The 21,006-nt window shown below is 46.1% G+C and overlaps 1 protein-coding gene across 1 annotated transcript in view; it reads right to left on the bottom strand.

The window, feature by feature from the left end:
- Positions 1–21,006, bottom strand: part of PDK3 (pyruvate dehydrogenase kinase 3) — a 1,449,910-nt gene that overhangs the window by 577,401 nt on the left and 851,503 nt on the right. The window contains exon 7 of the mRNA XM_086934512.1: positions 9,765–9,841. Coding sequence (XP_086790638.1) covers positions 9,765–9,841 — 77 coding nt within the window. The remainder of the gene's footprint in view (positions 1–9,764; positions 9,842–21,006) is intronic.

Here is a 21,006-nt window from a genome sequence, read left to right as displayed (position 1 = left end):
AGCCCACGGCATTGACCTCCATTTTGCTTATCTATCCATAGATAGTGACAGGAGTGACTCCCCCCTGTGCCCCGATTCACTGGATCTTCATATATAGCGATGTAACTATCTATGCATTCAAACTTTGGCAATTTTTAATTGTTTGTGTGTCTCACCATAATGTATATATGTGTGTTTGTCACTACGTATGAGCGCTTCACCATATTTTTTATGTGTGTGTGTTAATTTTTTATTGTATGGGAGTCTCACCATTGCAATAACAGCGCAAAGATGTTGCGCATATGAGTATATGAGCCCACGCACTTTATCTTTTGGTGGCGCAGGGGCCAGCCGCCGTAGACGACAGCACCACTACGGCTAAAACATTGAAGGCATGTAGGTCACAACGATTACCCACCAGGCCCTATAGCGTCTCCTCTATAGTCCACAGCACTGGCATGCCAACACTCACAGCGTGCTGTGCTTTTCCCACTGTCACCTGTCCTTCTTGATATCAGCAACCACAACGCACGCCATAGAACACCTGTAGTAACCTAATAAATGCACATTCGCTGCAACCTCTCCAATGCTTAGGTGTGCATTTTCTGTTTTCTTCCCACAGGATTTTTTCACTCCAATGAAGGTGCCTGTAACTGGCTGACGCGCCTTCCACCACCTTTTTCCACACACCTTAGCGCGTGTGTTGGAGATTAAAACACGTGGCCCTCTTTTTTGCCACTCACTTATTCTGGTCCTGAAGAAAGTCCCGTCCAGATTCTACAGGGACTGAAACATGTCGACCGCGACCTAAAGTCAACTGAGTAATCATAATTGTTTTACTACTAGTTGCAACACATCGTTTTTAATCGACACCCTGGGCTGCCACGAATAAATAATAAGGCAAGGATCCCCAGAGGTGTATTTTAACATTCACCTTCATCCACTTCACACTATTGCACGACACCCGCTCCGCTGTAGCCACGCGTTGAAGCACAACCAGGCGGCACTCTGCTGCCTGGTTGGACCCCGATGATGAAGCATGACACTAACTAGGTTGGTGTGTGAGGGTTTTTTAAACAAAGACTGTTTGTGCCCAGCTGATATAGCTACATTTACAGGTGACATGGGACACTAACCAGATTCCATCTCTTCAACTCAGTGGGCTAGTCCTCGTTGTTTATTTGAAACCCAAAAGGCTCCTCATAAAGCCCTGCTCAACCCTCAGGAGATTAGATATATTTTTATGACCCCAAAGTTCTGCACCGTACGCCGAGGCCATTCTTGCTTGAAGTCGGTATATTTCAATGACCGGGGCTGCCGGCTTGAAATCCGAAATTCTGTGGACTTAGCTAATGCCCCCCATTACTTGGGATAACCTAAGGGCTGATTTGGAAATTTGGGAACCCCAGTCAAAATTTTCTGTCAAGGTAATGCCCAAATAAACAAAGGTCTTAACTCTCGCTAGGGCAGAACCATTAAGAATGGGGTTAGGGCGCGTCTGCTTTGGGGGATTGAAAATCATAAACTTGGTCTTGTCCAAGTTAATCTCCAAACCCCGTGAAGCACAGAATGCTGAAAAGCCTTCCAGGGTGCGCTGGATGCCCGATGATGTTTTAGATAACAGCAAGGTGACATCCGTAAACATCAGAGCGGGCACCCGCCTGGTGGCCAGCCTAGGGGCGTCATTGTCATTTACACCAATTAAATGGTCGACAAGGCCATTGATGTACAGAGAAAATAACGTTGGCGCCATGACGCACCCTTGGCGTACACCCTTCGGGACAGGGAAACGTGCCGAGAGATACCCGTGCCTCCCACACCTAACCTGGGCATAGTTGCTAGTATGAAGCCAAATTAGGGTGTTCAATAGGTAGGATGGGAGACTGATGTAAATGAAGTTAGGAGACTAATGAAAGATTATAAGGCATTTATTATGCACTACAGAGAATAGCTGGTGATCCCATCAGGAAGCAGAGAGCTAACTGACTAGGCAGAACACAGTGGAAAATGACATCAAGAAAATGGAATGTCAAACTTAAAGTGATACAGCAAAACATAAGTGCAGAGAATACAACATATCCTCTTCCCTTCGTATGGAAGAAGCAAAAGAAAAAAAAACAAAATACAAGCACATGCTCATCGTTACAGAGAGAGACCTTATTTGCAAACAAAATCATGTAAGTAACCTGGAGGTCTTCTAACTTTCTGAGCTCTACCAACATTGATTTCCTTAGAAGGAACATCACGGCTACATTCAGCCTTTTTGTACAGTGCCACACGCCTCAAGTTCCAACTTTCGCCGTTGAATAGAGTTATGAACCTTCTATGAACAGACCTGACCTTGAATGGTCCCCTGAACTTTGTCAACCCGACCCCAACTCGACCAGGCTTGACCTTCACCCAATCATTCACCGCAATCTTACAACTTCCATCCGGTTCACACACAGCGCCAGGATTGTCAGGACCAACATTTATCAACTCTTTCATCCAGGCGGCAACCAGCTTGGTGCCAGCTGAACGCCCCCTCATGATGCTAAAAGGAATCATTCCAGTCACACCATTCTCAGTGGTTCTGTAGGCCCAAACCAGGTCGTTTACCAATTCTCTCACATCTGTTCTGGACGAAATTGCCATCTGAATTGCACCTTTAACCATCCGGTTCGCCCTCTCGACTATTCCATTCCCCTGGGGATTGTAAAGTGAGGTCCTTCAATGTGCAATTCCGCACCTTTTCAAGAAATTGGCCATCTCCAGGGAAGTCAACTGGGTCCCATTGTCGGTGACAATCCTAGTTGGAAAACCTTCTTCCCTAAAAATGTCACTCAACACAGTAATAGTGTTGTTGGTAGTGATCTCCTTCATGAATTTAACCACTAACCACTTTGAGGAAATGTCAACTACCACCAACCCAAACCTCATATCTTGGCTCAACTGGTAGAACGGGCCAATGAAATCAAGGCATATAGTGTGCCATGGACACCCCGGGTCACCTATTGATCCACAACCAGTATGACTACCAACTTTAAGCCTCTTCTCACTCTCCAAGCAGTCCGTACATTTTTCCACCCACTGAGAGATTTCTAAGTCCATACCGGGCCACCAAAAATTCTCCCTAACTCTCCTCTTGGTGAGGGACTGTCCCAGATGGCCTTCGTGGGCTAGTTTAAATATAGTAAACCTCACATCTTGTGGAGGAATAAACTTATCTTCCATTAAAATCAAGAAGCCATCTTTGTCCAAGACAGATAGCTGTTCAAGGACTTTCAAATATGGGCGAACTGCTGGGGATAGGCAACTCTCTCTCCTTGGACCCTTTACAATCAAGTCCTTGACTTCTCTCAACACCACATCCTTTGCCATGGAGGTATTCCACAAACTCTTGCCAATTGCCCCGGCACAGATATCTACTACCTCATCCACAGCAGCTACAGACCCTTCGGAATTGGATGATTCAACTCCCAGCTTGTCTACTAACTCCCAAGGTAGTAGTAGTCTAGAGAGTCCATCGGCTTGGCAATTCCTCCAACCTGGGATGTACTCAACTGTATACAGATATTCTTGAATCCTAGCAGCAAGTCTAGCTAACCTCGCAGAACCCTTGCCGGCCCCACCAGGTGACAGAATTTTAACTAAGGATTTGTGGTCTGTCAAGAGCGTAAACTTAAACCCCCACAAATACATCCTGTAATACTCGCAACCCCACGCTGCGGCTAAAGCCTCCCGCTCGATAATAGAGTAATTCCTCTCAGCCGTTGTGAGCGTCCTTGAAGCGAAAGCCACAGTCTTGGTCCCAGACTCATGTACTTGAGCCAAAACCGCACCAACACCCACAGCACTGGCATCCACAGTCAAGACTGACCTACGGTTGGTATCAAATGGTGTCAAGATGCCTGCATCACAAATTTCATCTTTGATTTTTTTGAAACATTCTTCTTGCTCCACACCCCACACAAACTTGCATCCTTTCCTCAACAACACCTTAATTTTTTCCGTCTTCTCTGCAAAGTCCCTTACGAATTTGGCATAGTACTCAATGAGGCCGAGAAACGACCTCAACTGATCTTTGTCGCTCGGAGCTGGTGCATTCCTGATAGAGTCTAATAAATCTCGCTTGGGTTTCACACCATCGACAGATAGGGTATAACCAAGGTATTCAACTTCCTCCACTGCAAATTTACATTTCTCTTTTTTAAGAGTTAATCCAGCTTGTTCCATCCTTTCCAAAACAGTTTTTAAAATCAGATTGTGTTCCTCTACAGTCTCACCAAATATCAGAACGTCGTCTTGGAAATACACCACGTTGTTCACTCCCTTCAGTACAGCCCCCATCATTCTTTGAAACACCCCGGCTGCAGAGGCAAGTCCGAAAGGCATACGTGTGAATTGATAAATCCCCTCAGTTGTTATAAAAGCTGTCAACGCCTTGGAGTCTTGATGTAGCTTTATCTGATGATAAGCGCTGCGAAGATCCAGCTTAGAGAAGTACTTCCCCCCTTTTAGTGACAGAACTAACTCGTTGATGTTTGGTAACGGGAAGTTATCTACTACAATGTTCTGGTTCAGGGTGCGAAGGTCCACACAGAAACGAAATTTTCCATCAGATTTGGTTGTGATAACTACGGGAGAAATCCAGGGTGATGTTTCTATTTGTTCTATCACTCCCTGATCCAACATTTCCTTCAACATCTTCTTCACTTCCTCACGTGCAATAAATGGAACCTTCCTCACCCTGTGTTGCATAGGCATGGCATCGTCACGCAATACAATCTTATGCACATAACCTCTCAACTCTCCAATGTGCTCATCAAACAAACAATTCATCTCTTCAACAATTGAATCCGTGGTTATGCTATCCACAACCATCACCTGTTGTGCTGCCCTGGGATTAATGATTATACCAAGGTCATACTGTTGCCCCCATCCCAAAATCGCTGGGCCTGATCTGGCTACATACACCTTCCCTTTGACGGAACGATCCTTAAATGATATCACACATACCATGAACCCAATTACATCTATGCTCTCACCTTGGTAACCACAAGGACTAATATCGCTAGGCAATAATTGCACATCTTTCCAATTTTCTAAGTACATATCCTTGGGGATGATAGTCCACAATGACCCTGGATCGACCATCAGCTGGGTCTCTATCTCATCAATAAGGAATTGAGCTTTGAGCCTGAACCTTCTACCGGGCTCACCTTCACTGACACCATCCTCACCCAAACACAATATTTTGTTGGCACCCTCAACACCAACAATGTCTCTCACTATTTCCCTGTTTTCCACAACAGCTACTTTATCTGCATTTCCTCCCCTACACATCTTGGAGAAATGTCCCTTCCTCCCACACTTCCTACAGACCTTATCAATAGCAAAGCATCTCCTAAAATCTGAGTTATGAAAAGTGCTCCCACACCTACTGCACATCCTTCCTTGATATCTGTTCCTGTCACTTCCTGAAAACCCATTGTTGAATTTCTTCGGACCTCTTTCGCTCAAATCTACGCCTTTCCTGTTCACAGCAGCAACTTCATCTTGTTCAACACAAGAAACCCCATTCCCTTGAACATTTTCCTTTCCATTATCTCTCTTTTCCATCTCTCTCATACATGCATTCGATTCTTCAACTACCTTCGCTATATCAATGGCCATTTGTAAGGTCGGATTTTTTGCAGCCCACAGTTTTTCCTGCATCTTTTTATTGCGACATTGTACTATCAGCTGGTCTCGTATCATTTCGTCTCTTATCTCTCCGAAACTACATTTAATGGACAGTTCTCGTGACCTAGCTACGAATTGGTCTACTGATTCCTCGTTCCTTTGGGGTTGGGTGTAAAATTTATGCCTGGCCATAACAATATTTACTTCCTTTGCATACTGCTTCTTCATGCGAGCTTTTGCTTCAGTATATACATTGGTTATTGCTCTCCCATCTTGGTTTAATCCTACTGGAAGATATTTAAAGGAACGTTGGCCTTCCTTGCCTAGAGCACTTAACAACAGGGCTTTTTTTCTAGTTGCACTAAAATCCTTTCCATCAAGTGCTTCTATATAGTTCTCGAAAATGTCTATCCATTCATCCCACTCGATGGGTGGATCCCCAGTTGTTTGTAGAAACATGGGAGGTACGATAACATTTAGATTTTCCATCTTACTTCAATTAGCAAAAAAAAAATAGTGTAGGTACTTGCACTTGTATGCACTGTATTCTTATATGTGGACACAGCCTCAAAATAAAAGTTAATCTACTGGAATGCTCCTCACAATGTCTTAATCTTTCACTTCAAATAACCAATGTAATCTTTGCACTAGATACCTCTTTCTATTTAATAATGTCAATTGCACTAGGCACTGCTTATTGTGTAAGAAGCTTACCGTGTTCGTTTTTTACTTGAACTTAACTTGTGCTGTAAACTGTCCCTCCACAGATTCGATCTGCGACAATAAGGCAACACGCAGCGTTTCGAACATGTAACGCTGAGTTAAAACGCGGTATTTCTTTTGAAGAGCGTAGCTCAGAAGCGTGTTACTGGAGCGTTGTTCAGAAGCGTGTTACCGGGGTTGCCTAGTAACGAGTCTTGAATTAAAGATGGCGTCTGGGGTTCGCGTAACGTCTTTGCGTCATCTCCGCTGCCTCATGTCTGATTGACGCTGCCTGACGCCTGACGCTTGCTCACCTTCCTGTATGACGTAACGAAGACTCCGTTCGGCACCGAAGGACGTTCTGAAGTAAGTCTTCTTCTTTACAATGCAGCTCGTGTTGTCCTGCTCGTGCAGGTTTTCAAAAAATGCTCGGCGCTTTTAAAAAATGCAGCAAGTTAATGAATCCAGTTTTCCTCCAGATATTTGGCAAGTTAACCAAGCGAAGTCCCAAAATCGATCTCAAGCAAACGATCGATTAGTAATTTTAAACGAGAATAAGATTACTAAATAGTCATTCACCCTTGGACATGGGTATTCCATTAAAGTAACTAAAAAGTGAAAAGTCTCACAGACTCACCGCATGTTTAGGTAGGGTGACGATTTCTTTTGTTTTTCTAAACTTGAGTTGACTTGCACTTGAGCTGTGATTCCAGGGTTTGCACACGGAGCTGTGATTCTTTGTTTCACGCTGTGAGGAGTAGAGTTTCCATCAGTTGCAGATTACTTGGGATACTAGTAGCTGTTCATTATTAATTTTGTATCATAGTAATACATTTATACAGTTGTCTTTTGACGATATCTTCAGTGAGTTTCTTTCAGAATGAGCTTTCTTCTTCAATCCGAATTTCCTTTTTTTTTTAAAAGTACAGTCCTCAATATAATTATTTGCGTGGTTCTTTTCTCACCAGTAGAGTTTCACTCCCTCTGTAGTTGTTTAGCTTCCTCTGCTCATCGTCGCCATGGGATCTCCAGCTATTCTCTGTAGTGCATATGTGATGTAAATGAAGTTAGGAGACTAATGAAAGATTATAAGGCATTTATTATGCACTACAGAGAATAGCTGGTGATCCCATCAGAAAGCAGAGAGCTAACTGACTAGGCAGAACACAGTGGAAAATGACATCAAGAAAATGGAATGTCAAACTTAAAGTAATACAGCAAAACATAAGTGCAGAGAATACAACAGAGACCTAGTTCTGCTAAGACTTTCCACAATTTTTCCCTTGGAACTAGATCGAAGGCGGCCCGCAGGTCAACGAAGATGAGATCGAGGCTGCCACCCTCTATTCTCACCGTCTTCCAGAATAAGACCTGCACCCGAAATATTTGATCCAGAGTGGAAATACCCGTCCTAAACCCGGCCTGGAGTGTGGTTAGTCTCTCATTTTCTTCCATCCACCCCTGGATCGTATCTATGATGATCCTGCCCATTAGTTTTTGTGTGATATCTATGAGACTAATAGGCCTATAGTTTGATGGTGTTAATGGGCAACCTTTCTTGAAAATGGGGACGATCTCGGCACCAAGCCAAGTATCTGGTGGATCAATCCCCCTAAGAATTACATTAAATAAAACAACAAGATACGGAGCCCATATTTTGAGTTGGGATCAGAATAAATCCCCAGGGCCTTGTTTGGTACTAGTCTTGCTATTGTAGACTCGACCTCCTTCAGGGTGATTTCTTCAGGCCATTCTAGATGATACACGTCCCCAAAAAGCCGGGCGTCCTGCCTCCGATCACCATCCAAAGACCCAGCCAGTTGATACTCGTGGCTGGGCCCCGGGACAGACAACAGGGGACATGCCACAGTTTCCCTTGGCACCACCAGTGTCTACTCCTGGAGAGGATCGGGATTGGGAGGGAGTATAGTCTCTTCACCCGTATTGGCATATAGCGCACTAACGTGCGCTTCCCACACTGCAGGTGTTATATTCGGAGTTGAGGCCATTCCTCCCCCGCCCACACCAGAACTCACAATAGTCCAAAACGATTTGGAGTCCTTGCGTGAGTGCAGATCTAAGCTCCTCCCATTAGTTCTCCTCCCATTGCTTCTTTCCCCTGATAATAGCCTTTTTATAGTCCAAGCGGAATTTCTTAATGGGCTATCAATCTGTATGTTATGGGTATGGTATGTTAACCCAGTTCCAGTAATGCCTACCCGATCCTTTAAGGATTTAAGGCCTTGTGCATGGCCGATAAGTCTCTTTCGGCTAGTGCTCCGCCGATTCTCCGCGTCATCATCCCCCGTACATTCCAAAAAGATCACTGCGCTCTGAGAAGAAACATCTCGCAATTGTTCCCAGAGTTAACCGGGTGCGGAGTGGTGGCCGGCTATTTTCCACCATTGCGGCGAAATGTTGATATCAGCTACCAGACCATATTCGGCTGGAGCCAAACCATCTATTGTTCCGCAAACATCTGAAGACTCTGCTGTTCGCCTGAATCTGCTGACTTGTCTCGATTTGGGCTCTGTCTCAAGCGCTGGGAGGCATTTGGTAGCCATGCGCCTTATAAGTGTATATTCATTCATTCATCCTATGTCATAGGTCACGGCCTCACTTCTTGTAAAGGGCTTTTCTATTTGACTGCAACCCCACTTTTCTTCCCTGCTTCTCATGGTAAAATTGTACTAGTGCCGACCTTAACTTCTGCTCATCCTTGCACGTTGCTACCATGTGAAGCTACTTTTCTGATTTAAGTTGAACAGCATCCTCCATCTATCGCACATATCACAGATCTCCTGCTCTAGCTTACACTGCAAAAGCCACGCTGAAAGAAGCAGTGTAATTTTCTTCTTCCCCACCACCCATGTACTCGTCTAATCATTCTTCCTTCCGGGCACATCCATCCGTTTACACGTTGCTCACACCAGCGCAGACACAATCCGCCCTCATCCATCCTTTCCCAAACACATATTATTTTACTCTTTCCAAGCATTCAACCATCTTTGCACAACCAAGCATTAATTCTTCTATCTGTTCACACTTACATCCATCAGCAAGAAAATCACACGCGTTGTTGCATGTACTCACCACCCTCCCTATATTCATTCTTGTATACAAACATTCCAGGTGTCTAACCAAACGTTCATTAAAAAAAGGAAAACGCAACTCTACAAGCCAGTTGTTGCCTTTCTCAATGCTTGTTACAGGGTTTTGTGTACCATAATACTGAACTATGCAAGGAGCAGAAATAGTCAAGACTCGGTTTAATGAGGTTGTGAAACATTTTCATTTTGTCACTGAAATAAGTCAAAATATTGGTTGTGGTCCAATAAAAACCTCAAGCATAGAAAGAATTCTATTGAAAATCAGATTATGCAAAGCGGACTTCATAAAGCATACTTTTCTTCACCTACCTTAAAAAGCTCAAAGAGCATGTGGAACAGGTGAGATGGAACATACACCACTTGGATCGGTTTATCTGGTACTTTGGCTGAAACGAACGAAAAACACATCAAAGAGTATGTCCAATTTGAAGACAGATAAACACCAAAAGGCAATAAATGCACATACAACCATTTTCAAATATTAATGAAAATATTCGTGAGAACTTATTACCTCATCGTCCCCTCCCTCACTTTCCTTCATTACAAACATGAGGCATTCCTGCCTCACCAGAAACCCATACCACATGATTTCAATCACCAAACAAAAATCCCCTCCCCCTCCTTCGTCCTGTTTCTTCTGAGTCTTACTGTCATACGCACGTAGGTCGCGTGCGGTGCTACAGTAGTTTGTTACTTCATTTTCCTGGTTTTCGGCAACATGTTCTGGTGTGCAAGCTTATTGGGCACGGCGGTGCCGGCCCGATCGGCGTGGTAGCCATGAGGCGCTGTGCCAGGGAGTCATGGTGCGCTCCTTGCCGGCCTGTCTGTTGTGAGTCGGAAAACATAGAACAGACCATGCAGAAAAAGTAGCCATCACTCTTTGCATGTTTCGTGGACTATTCCTCTGCCTTTGATGGAGTTAATCGAAGTCTGCTGTGGCGGAAATTACAAGGTTGGGGGATACCAAAGACTCTTTTGAAGGCATTTACACTGGAACCTGGGTACGGGTGAAAACTTCGACAAATTCAGCTACCAAAAAGATTCCAATACACTATGACTTAAAACAAGGCTGCGTATTGGTACCTTTGCTTTTCAATTTATATACGGCAGACCTTGTTAAAACCATTCTTAATGCAAATCTTTTACCCCCGAAAATTGGCTCAAATAGACTATTTTTAATGCAGTATGCAGATGATATGGTGTTATTAGATCATACAAAAGTAGACATGCAAAGATTATTGAATGCACTAAACACCTTTACAATAACGAGAACGACCTAAGAGCGAACGCAGGAAAGACAAAGGTAGTCATATTCGGAAAGTACACCAACAAACTCAGTCAACATTGGAGGTTGGGCAACTTGAAGATAACAACAGTGACCAAATATCACTACCTGGGGGCGTGGCTGATAAGAAATGGGAAGTCAACAGCTCTCCTCGCTTCCGTCGAAACAAAGGCTAAGGCAGTGACGTTTGCCTTGTGTAAGCTGAATTCTAAATTAAATAGCCCGACAACCAAAGCAATCAGAAAGGTTATAAGGGCAATGCTGCTTACCTCAATTACATATGGCCAGCTAGCATTTCCTGCTGCTTTTGTTAATATCTTGGAACATATCAACAGCTGAGCTTTTAAGCAAATTTTCCAGAATCCTGCGCATACACGAAATGCCCTGGTGCGACTGGAATTTGGGTTGAATAAACAAAGCTATGAGCACTGGGCAATGTTCGTGCGGTTCTATCGAGGGGTTTGTGCAGCCCCTCCGAATACAATTAAGTCAACCCTGAAAATAATCTTTATGAAAGCCAACAATTCATGGAGTAAAGGCTTGCAAACCTCTTGCACTGAATTACATCTTGACATGACCAAACTGCAGGATTTTACTTATCAGCCAAGCACATTAACATTTATATATTAAAAAAACAAGTCAGATTATTATCTAGGGAAGAAGACATGAAGGAATTGAACTGTTTCTTTGAAGATCGGCTAAGGCAGCCATATCTTGATGCTGCGTTAAACAAGATCATTTTAAAGAAATATTAACAGTAAGGCTTATGGCATTGCCGATAAAAGATATTAACATGTGCTGGAAATCCCTAGAGGCAATCACCACCTGCAGATTATGTCACCAGTATGAGGAATCTGGTTCATTTGGTCTGCATATGCCATTGCTTGATAGATGCACATCGCAATTTACTGAGGCCATTGTTTTTAAAATATGGGACGCGTAATTGTAATGATGCTATGAAACTTTTGTTCAGCCTGGAAATCCCGATGGAACTGGCTAGGTTCGCCAAATTTGCAAACAAAGTTAAAGAACGTTTAAGTAATGAGATGGCACTTTAGAACTTCAAGACTGCTCTCTGGGCATTCCCAGACTCTGATTGGCACATAATGACATGACCTGTGTACTCTCCACTTCTATTGAAACTTTTGTTCCAAAATAGATTTGTCTTGAACACTTTTTTATCTGGAAATTTTATAAGATTTTGCCTGACTCGTGAAGTTTCCATGCAGGGAAAGTCCCTTGTTTAAAAAAAATAAAATGTATGTACCCATTCATTTTTCTTTTCTTTTCACAATTGATCTATGGGTTTTAGTGTTTTTACTATCTATGATCCGCAGTTCTAGGATTTGTTTTACGGATGCAGTACATCAAATTTGTAGCAGTCATTAATGGTTACTGTAGTAAGCAAGTTTTGTGGATATTTTATAGGAAACTCTTTGTAACAATTTTGATTAATTGACACAATACATTTTTTTTACCTACGTACTGAGTCGGAAAACGGGTTACTGCGTCGCGGTGGCTGTGGCTTGACTTCTGGGTCAGCGGCCTGCCAGATAGGCTGCAGCAATTGGGGGATTGCGCGGCTCCTCTGCTGACAGTTTCTCTTATCTTACAGTAAGGGCCTTGCGTGAGGTCGTTTTGGTTAATTTGACTGCACTTGTGTACATGGGGGATTGGTTGTTTGTTTAAACTGCATCCTTATTGGTACTGTGACTGTTTGTTTTGCCTCTGTGTTCCCGATTGGTTCCTTGTGGGGTTTGCTGACTATTTGAAGGGAGCTCCCTGTTCTGTGCTCATTATTGGTATAATGGTGGGGAAGCAAGCATCCAAGTGCGAGCATGTTTTGTCCTCTTCTGAGGAGGATGAGCCTATTCCTGCTAGCCGGAGCAGGTCCAAGGGCCCTTGGGATCATTCTACTTTGCTTCAGCCTCTATGGTCCAGCCTATGATTAAGGCTGCTGTGGTCAGTGTTCGGGTGACAGAGCTAAGCCCAGGTGCAGGGGCTCATGTCCTCCTGTGGTTTCGGTGGATTCCCCCTCTGGGAACATCTTGCCTTGGAGACTGACCGCACTTCCATCTCTGTTATGTTATGTTATGTTAAATGAATTTATTGAGCGCGACTAACACCATTAGGTTTCTTGGCGCTTGTGCTGAGGGAGCAGAGAAAAGAGCGTGAGGGTGACAACTAATTATAGGACTCGGTAAAGAGGAAGGTTTTAAGGAGGGATCTGAACCTGGAATATGGAGAAGGCAACCTAAGAGGGAGGGGAAGGGAATTCCAAAAAGATGGAGCTAGAAATGAAAACCTAAGGCCACCGTGTTTCTTCCTCTTAAATCTGGGAACTGATAGCAAGGCCATCTGGGATGACCGAAGATTGCGAGGAGGAACATACGGGTGGAGAAGGGAAGAAATAAAAAGGGGACCGTGGCCTGCAAGAGATTTTGAGATAATGCAGCCAAGCTTGAATTTACAGCGAGCAGATACCGGGAGCCAGTGGAGACTTTTTAAAAGGGGGTGAACGTGTTGATCTCTAGGTTGGTGATAAATCAAGCGAGCGGCCTGATTTTGGATCAACTGAAGTCTCTTAAGTTGGTAGTCAGGAATGCCTACATACAATGCGTTTGCGTAGTCAAGCCTAGAAATGACTAACGCAAGCAAGGCCAAAGTAAGGGCCTCGGTAGTGAGTAGGAGAGATATTTTACGAATTTTCCTGAGTTGGAAATGGCTGGAGGACACTACTGCGCTGATCTGGGGCGTCATAGAGAGATCGTTGCTAATGACGACTCCCAGGCTTTTGGCTGAGTTGACGGGGCAAGGAGGACTGCCCAGACTTGCCGGCCAGAAGGAGGGTTGCCAAGGATTGGAGGGTCCCTCGACAAGAACCAGCTCGGTCTTGTCGGGGTTGAGCTTCAGGTGGTTTGAGCTCATCCAATTGCTGATGAAGCAGAGCGTATTTTGAAAGGTAGTAATTGATTCGTCAGAGGAATCAATGGTAAAAACCAGTTGAATGTCATCCGCGTAATTAAACGCGGTGACACTCAACCCACGGAGGGAACGTATTAAAGGAGCCAGGTACAAATTAAAAAGGAGGGGGGACAAAGAGGAGCCCTGCGGGACGCCGCAGGTCAGCTCGACCTGAGTGGCGGAGAACTGGGACAGCCTGACGGCTTGTTGACGTTTAGTCAAGAAAGACTGAACCCAGTCCAGGGCGGTAGCCTGGATGCCAGCCTCTCTGACACGGTCGACCAAGATATCATGGTCGACCGTGTCAAAGGCGGCCGACAAATCCAAGAGGACCAGGGCCTGACAGATGTTAGCGTCGGCCCCTTTGCGCAATTCCTCCATCACGGAGAGGATGACTGCTTCTGTGGAATGCGCAGGTCTAAACCCGGCCTGCTGGGGGTCCAAGACGCACGAATCCTCAACAAAAATGCTGAGGGTTTGGGTTACATGCGACTCCAGAACTTTACTGAGGAAGGGGAGAAGAGATATAGGGCGGTAGTTGCTCATGATGGAGGGGTCTGCCGAAGGTTTTTTCAGGATGGCAACCACCTCGGCCTGTTTGAAGGAACAAGGAACCTCCCCAGTGGTCAGAGAGTTGTTTAAAAGGGCCAGGGGGGGTTCAGGACAGGAAGTAAAGGCTTCCCGAAGGACAGAGGGGGTTCAGCAGTCACCAGGAGAACCAGAAGAGACTTTGTGCAAAAGTGAAAGAAAGTTGACTTTCGAGATAGGGGGAATCTGGGTTAAAATATGAGTGTTGAGATGATGGCAGGAAGCACTAGGCGGAGAGGGGACTAGCGGGGCTTGGGCGGAGATGCTGGTTTTAATCTTGACAATCTTTTCCACAAAAAATTGGTTCAGGGAATCACATAGGGAGTGGGAGGGGAGGGGCGCAATAGTAACTCTCAGCGGATTAGACAATTCCTCAACAATTGAGAATTTATCCTTGGACTTGTTTGAGGAGTCCAAAATTCTATTGGAAAAATAGAGAGATTTAGCCAAAGTTATGGCTGACTTATACTCTCTAAGCAGAGAGGAGAATATCTCTTTAGTCTCGGGGGAATACCCCCGGCGCCACGCCGTTCTGCCTGACGAAGACCAAGTTTTTGGGCTCTGAGGTCCTCGGTGAACCACCTCTGGGCATCATGACTGCGCCTCGCTCTGACTGGTTTTAAGGGTGCCACCAAGTCAGCAGCAGAGGTAAGCCAGTGAGTGAGGCCCTGTGTCTGAGAATCGATAGAGATAGAAGGTCCCGTGATGGGTGGGGCAGATGAACTAAGGAGGGAGGTGAATTTGTTTAGGTCAGCCCTGTTCCAATTGCGTGCCAGGAAGTTGGTTTCTCGGACCTTGGTAACAGGGGAGGGCATAGCTAAAGTGAGAATTTATCCTTGGACTTGTTTGAGGAGTCCAAAATTCTATTGGAAAAATAGAGAGATTTAGCCAAAGTTATGGCTGACTTATACTCTCTAAGCAGAGAGGAGAATATCTCTTTAGTCTCGGGGGAATACCCCCGGCGCCAGCGCCGTTCTGCCTGACGAAGACCAAGTTTTTGGGCTCTGAGGTCCTCGGTGAACCACCTCTGGGCATCATGACTGCGCCTCGCTCTGACTGGTTTTAAGGGTGCCACCAAGTCAGCAGCAGAGGTAAGCCAGTGAGTGAGGCCCTGTGTCTGAGAATCGATAGAGATAGAAGGTCCCGTGATGGGTGGGGCAGATGAACTAAGGAGGGAGGTGAATTTGTTTAGGTCAGCCCTGTTCCAATTGCGTGCCAGGAAGTTGGTTTCTCGGACCTTGGTAACAGGGGAGGGCATAGCTAAAGTGAAAGTAATTAAAAAGTGGTCTGACCAAAGGCAGGGAAGAATAAGGGGTGCAGAGATATCCAGGCAGGAGGTCCAAACCTCGTCTAAGGTTTGGCCCTTAACATGAGTGGGTGAGTGTATATGTTGAGTGCAATTTAAGCCTAACATGAGGTCTGAAAAGGCCAGTGAGCCTGGGGTTTCATGAGCATCCGACGGCCAGTAATTGAAATCTCCCAGGACCAAAACGTTAGCGTTATTGATGGTGAGCTGGGAGATAAGATCGCCGAACTGGACCGAAAAGCTGGGCATGGATTGGGGGGGGGGCGGTAAACCAGGACGCATATGAGGGATGACCCTGGCTGCTCCAATCTGAGTACGAGACAATCAGTCGTGGGGATACTGGTGGTGGGCACTGGGGAGAAACGAATAGGGTGCCTAAGAATGGCTGCAACCCCTCCACCAGCTTTACCAGAGGAGCGGTTGAGTTGCAGTATATAATATCCCGAAGGGATGGCTGTCAGGATATCAGGGGAAGAGTCATCTGTGAGCCAGGTCTCGGTCAGAAACAAAACGACAGGCTGTTCCGATCCCAGGAGATAAAAAATATCTGATTGGTGACTGACCGAAATTTCTCTGAACGAAATTTATGAATATAAAGGCTATCCCAGACATCCTGTAGCTCATTCGTGACAATTTAGGTTTTACACCTTTCCCATCCTCTGAGGCAGCGGAAGGCGTGTTCCCACAATATGTTAAGCCTCCCGTTTTCGCTATGCCATTTCATGGCCGAATCAAGGACTTGATCACTGGTGAAAGGCGAAACCTGGAACGCACCTCTGTTCTTAGGTTTCTACAGAAGCTGTATTGGCTGGAGGAGGGTGCGGGCTCTCTTCCACATGCAGTTAAGGTGGGTGACATTCTGGCCACTCTGACTGGTCATACTGCAATTAATCCTGAGGATTGTTCTTTTTCAGATGCCACCGACAAGAAGATTGAGGGGGCGCTTAAAAAGGCTTTCTCTGCAGAAAATCTGACTTTAAAGGGCGGTATTTATTCGACATATGCAGCTCAGTCTCTTGTTTCCTACTTTGAGAAGTTGGCCACAGCGATTCAGGAGAAGGCGGATTTTTCTGAGCTGGTGGTTCACATGGAACAACAGGCCAAGTTGCTGGCAGACATGTCTTCGGATATCTTGAATTCTTCAGCCATGGCGACTGGTTCCATGGTGTTGGCTCGGAGGGATTTGTGGATGCGAGATTGGAAGCCAGACTTTTCAGAGACGTCTTCTCTCCTGAAGATCCTGTTTAAGAGTAAATTGCTGTTTGGGGATCAATTGGACAGCAGGATTACCAAGGCATTCAAGGATCGTAAGCATGCTCTGCCGTGCAAAGGGAAGGCTTCTTCTCATCGCTTTTGGGATAAACCTTCTTCTTCCTTTCTTTCCTCCGGGAAGCCCTCCAGACCTTTTTCGGGGCATCAGAGGAACTTCCTGCCCATAAAGTCGTCGGCCGAGGCCAAGGATCAGCAAAATTCCTACAACTATTGCAGGGGGGTGTTAATTCCTGTGGGTGGAAGGCTTTTGTTTTTACTGGACGCCTGGAGTTGGGGTGTGAAGGATCGTTGGGCCTTGAACATTGTCAGGAGCAACTATTGTATCGACTTTGTCACTCTGCGTCCCGGTTGGGACACCCATCCATACTCATATCCCCAGGGATCCAGAGAAGAAGAGGGCTCTTCTGGAAGGGGTTCAGGCTCTTTTAGTGAAAAGGGCAATTGTTCCGGTTCCCGTGGAGGAGCAGGGCCTGGGTTGCTATTCGATTATTTTTCTGGTTCAGAAGGTGTACGGTGGTTCAGACCTTTTCTGGATCTGAAAAGAGTGAATGGGTGGGTGAGGACCGTTCAATTCAAGATGGTGACCTTACAGTCCATAATTCCCTTGGTTGGTGTCCTGGACTTTTTGACTTCCATAGACCTCCAAGACGCCAACCTCCATGTTCCCATGGCTCTAGATTATCATAGGTTTCTGAGGTTTGCGATAGGGGACTGCCACTTTCAGTTTGCTGTATTGCCGTTCGGTCTGAAGTCTGCCCGAGGGACTTCACAAAGCTGTTGGCTCCTTTATTAGCAGTGGCTCACCGTCGGGGATCTTCCTTCACATTACCTCAACGAATGGTTGGTTCATGCTCCCACAAGCTTGTTGGCTCGCAAACACATGGTTGGTACTGGCTATTTTGCAGGAGCACGGTTTTGCCATCAATTTGGACAAGTCCTTCCTTGTTCTGGCCCAGGACGGCCTCTTTATTGGGGCAAGGTTTCGTACCGATTTGGGCGTGGTCACTTTGCCGAAGGTGAGGATTTCGTCCCACATTCTGGGTCATTTGTCCCAGTCCATCCAGGTGGCGGCATGTTGGATCCAGGTTCACAGAGATCTGGCTGCAATGGTGTTTCTGGTTCCCTGGGCCTACTTTCATTTGCACAGACTGATGGCTCACATCCTGGCGCACTGGTCTCCCAATTGTCTTCCCCCATCGTCTCCGATTCCGGTCTCCCCTCAGATCCGGTAGACCTGGTTTGGTGGCTTGTCAGGGGGAGTATTTCCTGAGGGGTGTCCCTCTCTCCCCTCCTGCCCTCTTGGTTTTCACAACAGATGGCAATCTGTAGGGTTGGGGGCATTGATGGGGGAACACTTGGCTCTGTGGATCTTCTCTCGGTTTATGAAGGGGGCGGTCATTCTGGTCAGGACAGGCGTTACGGCTATGGCTTATGAGAACAGACAGGGGGGGGCAAGGTCTCCTTTCCTGGTGGCGGATACTTTGTTACATTGGGCGGAGTCTCATCTGTTGGTGGTGTCTGCGATCCATATTCAGGGGGTCTCCAATACTCTGATGGACGCTCTCAGCAGGGCTATTCAGTCATCAGTGGATTTTTACCTCCGCCAAGAGCTGTTTGTGGAGCTTACGGAGCAGTGGGGTATCCCAGTGATAGACCTTTTTGCAAGTCTTCTCAATGCCAAGGTGCCACTGTTTTGCTAATGGACCAGGGAGGGGCAGGCTTGGGCTGTGGATGCACGCTCCTGCAGGTGGCCCCAGGTGCTTCTTTACACCTTTGCTCCCTTTCCGCTGATTCTCAAGTTCCTTCTCAGGTTCCGGAGGTTGGGGGTATCAGTCATTCTTATTGTCCCAGCTTGGCCCTGGGCTTCCTGGTTTCCTTTTCTTGTGGAGATGAGGAGGGAGGAGGAGCGGTTGTGGTCACTGACTCCCTCCCCCTTGGTGTTCCCTGTGTTGCAGCAGGATGTTCTGTCCAGGATGCGGTTAGCAGTCTGGAGGATAAATAGCTAGATCTGCTGCATAAGGGCTTCGCGGGAGCCGCTCGCAGCGGTTGATTTGCTGGGACTTTGGAGCCGGACATTGGAGTGCTGCCTGACACGGGGCTGCGAGGACCAGCAGCCCTTCCTGCACACAGCTGCGTCCTCTTCCCGCCCGTATCCCTCCCACTGCCTACCTGTATTTAATTGACTACTCTCCCCGCAAAATCAAAAAGATAGCGCACAGCCGCGACTGCTAATTGTGGCAGGAAGTCTAAACTTGCAAAAGGGTTGGGTCACAGTGACATTACAACATTACATCTATTAACAATGTGTGTGATGCTATGAGTGATTTGTTCACCCACGGCCCTTTACCACCAATTGTAGTGAGCTCAAGGCCAGTGGACGCAGACGTGGACCAGCTTACAAGTGGTACCATGATGTCAGAGGATCATTTGCTCAAGAAATTGGGTGCTTTGCTGAGGCCGCTGGAAGAGAGACTAGGGCGAATTGAGTACCAGCTTACTCAGCTTGAACTAGTCTCACGGGGCATTGTTGACAAGACAAGGTCAATTGGCTCACAATTGAGTGGTGTCCACTTGAATTCTGTTTCAGACGGGTCTGTAATGGATAATGCCCTTCCTTCTACTGTGTTGCCAATCTCATATCCTAACAGTCTCATCTAGTATTACAGCAGACACCCTGCCTGCATTATCCAAAAACCCGAGAATTAATTTTCCAGCATCCACAGTAAAACCAAAGGAGAATGGGCAGGTTTCAGCTGCGGCAGCACCTCAGGGTGCCTCCAGAATCGATTTACCGCCGGAAACTAGCCCATATTTGGTAGTACTGACAGGGATTCCTGAAATAAGTAACCCAGCTCAGGAATCGTTTTTGTCTTTAAAAAATAAAGTGACCCACTGGCTTAACATTAACAGACCACTACCCTCTCACATTACCAGCGAAATATTGATGGTACGTAGATTTCCTGGGTGGGTTTATAGTCCTAAAACTATCACAGGCGACTGTGTGCTGGTTAATTTTAGGGATCCTAGAACTGTGGAGTATATTTGTAGCTGAAATTCTAACAGTACCCGGTCTACAATTATCAGATTGTGGAGGCGAATGGTCCCTGGTCATGCATCGTGGCAGAGGTAGACTAGAGAGGGGCTGGTACGGGCGAACACCTGCTCTGAGCTACTTACCCATCCACAACCGGTTTAGTAGCCTGGATATGGTAGACTGACTAAAGCAAAGTAATCTGTATACCGTCCCCTCTTCTCAACATATGAGCTCCGTAAAGTTGGATAGAGTCTCGGAGTCCCCTAGCAGTGGTTTGTCTACCATGTCAATAGATACCCTTACTTATATCCAGGTGCCTGATGGGGTTGATGGGCCTTGAGTAACTGGGGAGCCCAGTGTTGCTTCATATAGCGCAGTCCCCTGTTCGGGACCCTTGCAAAGGAGTAGCTATGGATAGTGCTGTAGTCGTCAGCAATGCTATTGCATGGAGGTCGATGACAATACTATTGTGGAATGTCGCAGGCCTGACGCATAAATTAAATTGAACAGAGTGGGGGTCCCTGGTGGACCAATATGATATTTGTCTCTTTCAAGAGACTTGGGCCAGGGATGAACACTATAGAGTGGGATTTGCCACATTCCATGTTCCTGCTAGGTGGGGAGGAAAAGGACGACCTTCAGGTGGTCTTACCATCTGGGTCGCTCATCATCTCGGTTGTATGGAGGGAGAATTTGGTCACTCACTCCGACGATATACAGCGTATAGTCATCAAATGGTCAAATTCCTTTAAACTAGCCATTGTGAATGTATATTCACACCCTGTTAGTCTGGCATCTGAGTCCTCAACCATTGATGTTTTATCCCATTTCCTGAGTACACTGCCTAAAGATTGCCACCTTTTGGTGGCTGGTGATGTGAACTGTCACTACGAGCCACTTTTGGGAATGAGTGAGGGTGCCCTTATGGGCGAAGATGATTTTTGGGCTATTCCACCTTGTCAATCTCCACGCCCAAAATCCTGGCCCCCCTTGGCGATCCAGATCATGGCCCTTACCTTAAACAACACCCTAAGGGCCTGCACCGGGCGTACATCGTCCGATACTCCATCGATCTGTACTTTCAACAAGAGGGGCGAAGAAT

This window comes from Lissotriton vulgaris, chromosome 8 (genome assembly GCF_964263255.1).
Source record: "Lissotriton vulgaris chromosome 8, aLisVul1.2, whole genome shotgun sequence".
Lineage (NCBI taxonomy): Eukaryota > Metazoa > Chordata > Amphibia > Caudata > Salamandridae > Lissotriton > Lissotriton vulgaris.
This window is presented reverse-complemented; position numbering and strand designations above follow the sequence as displayed.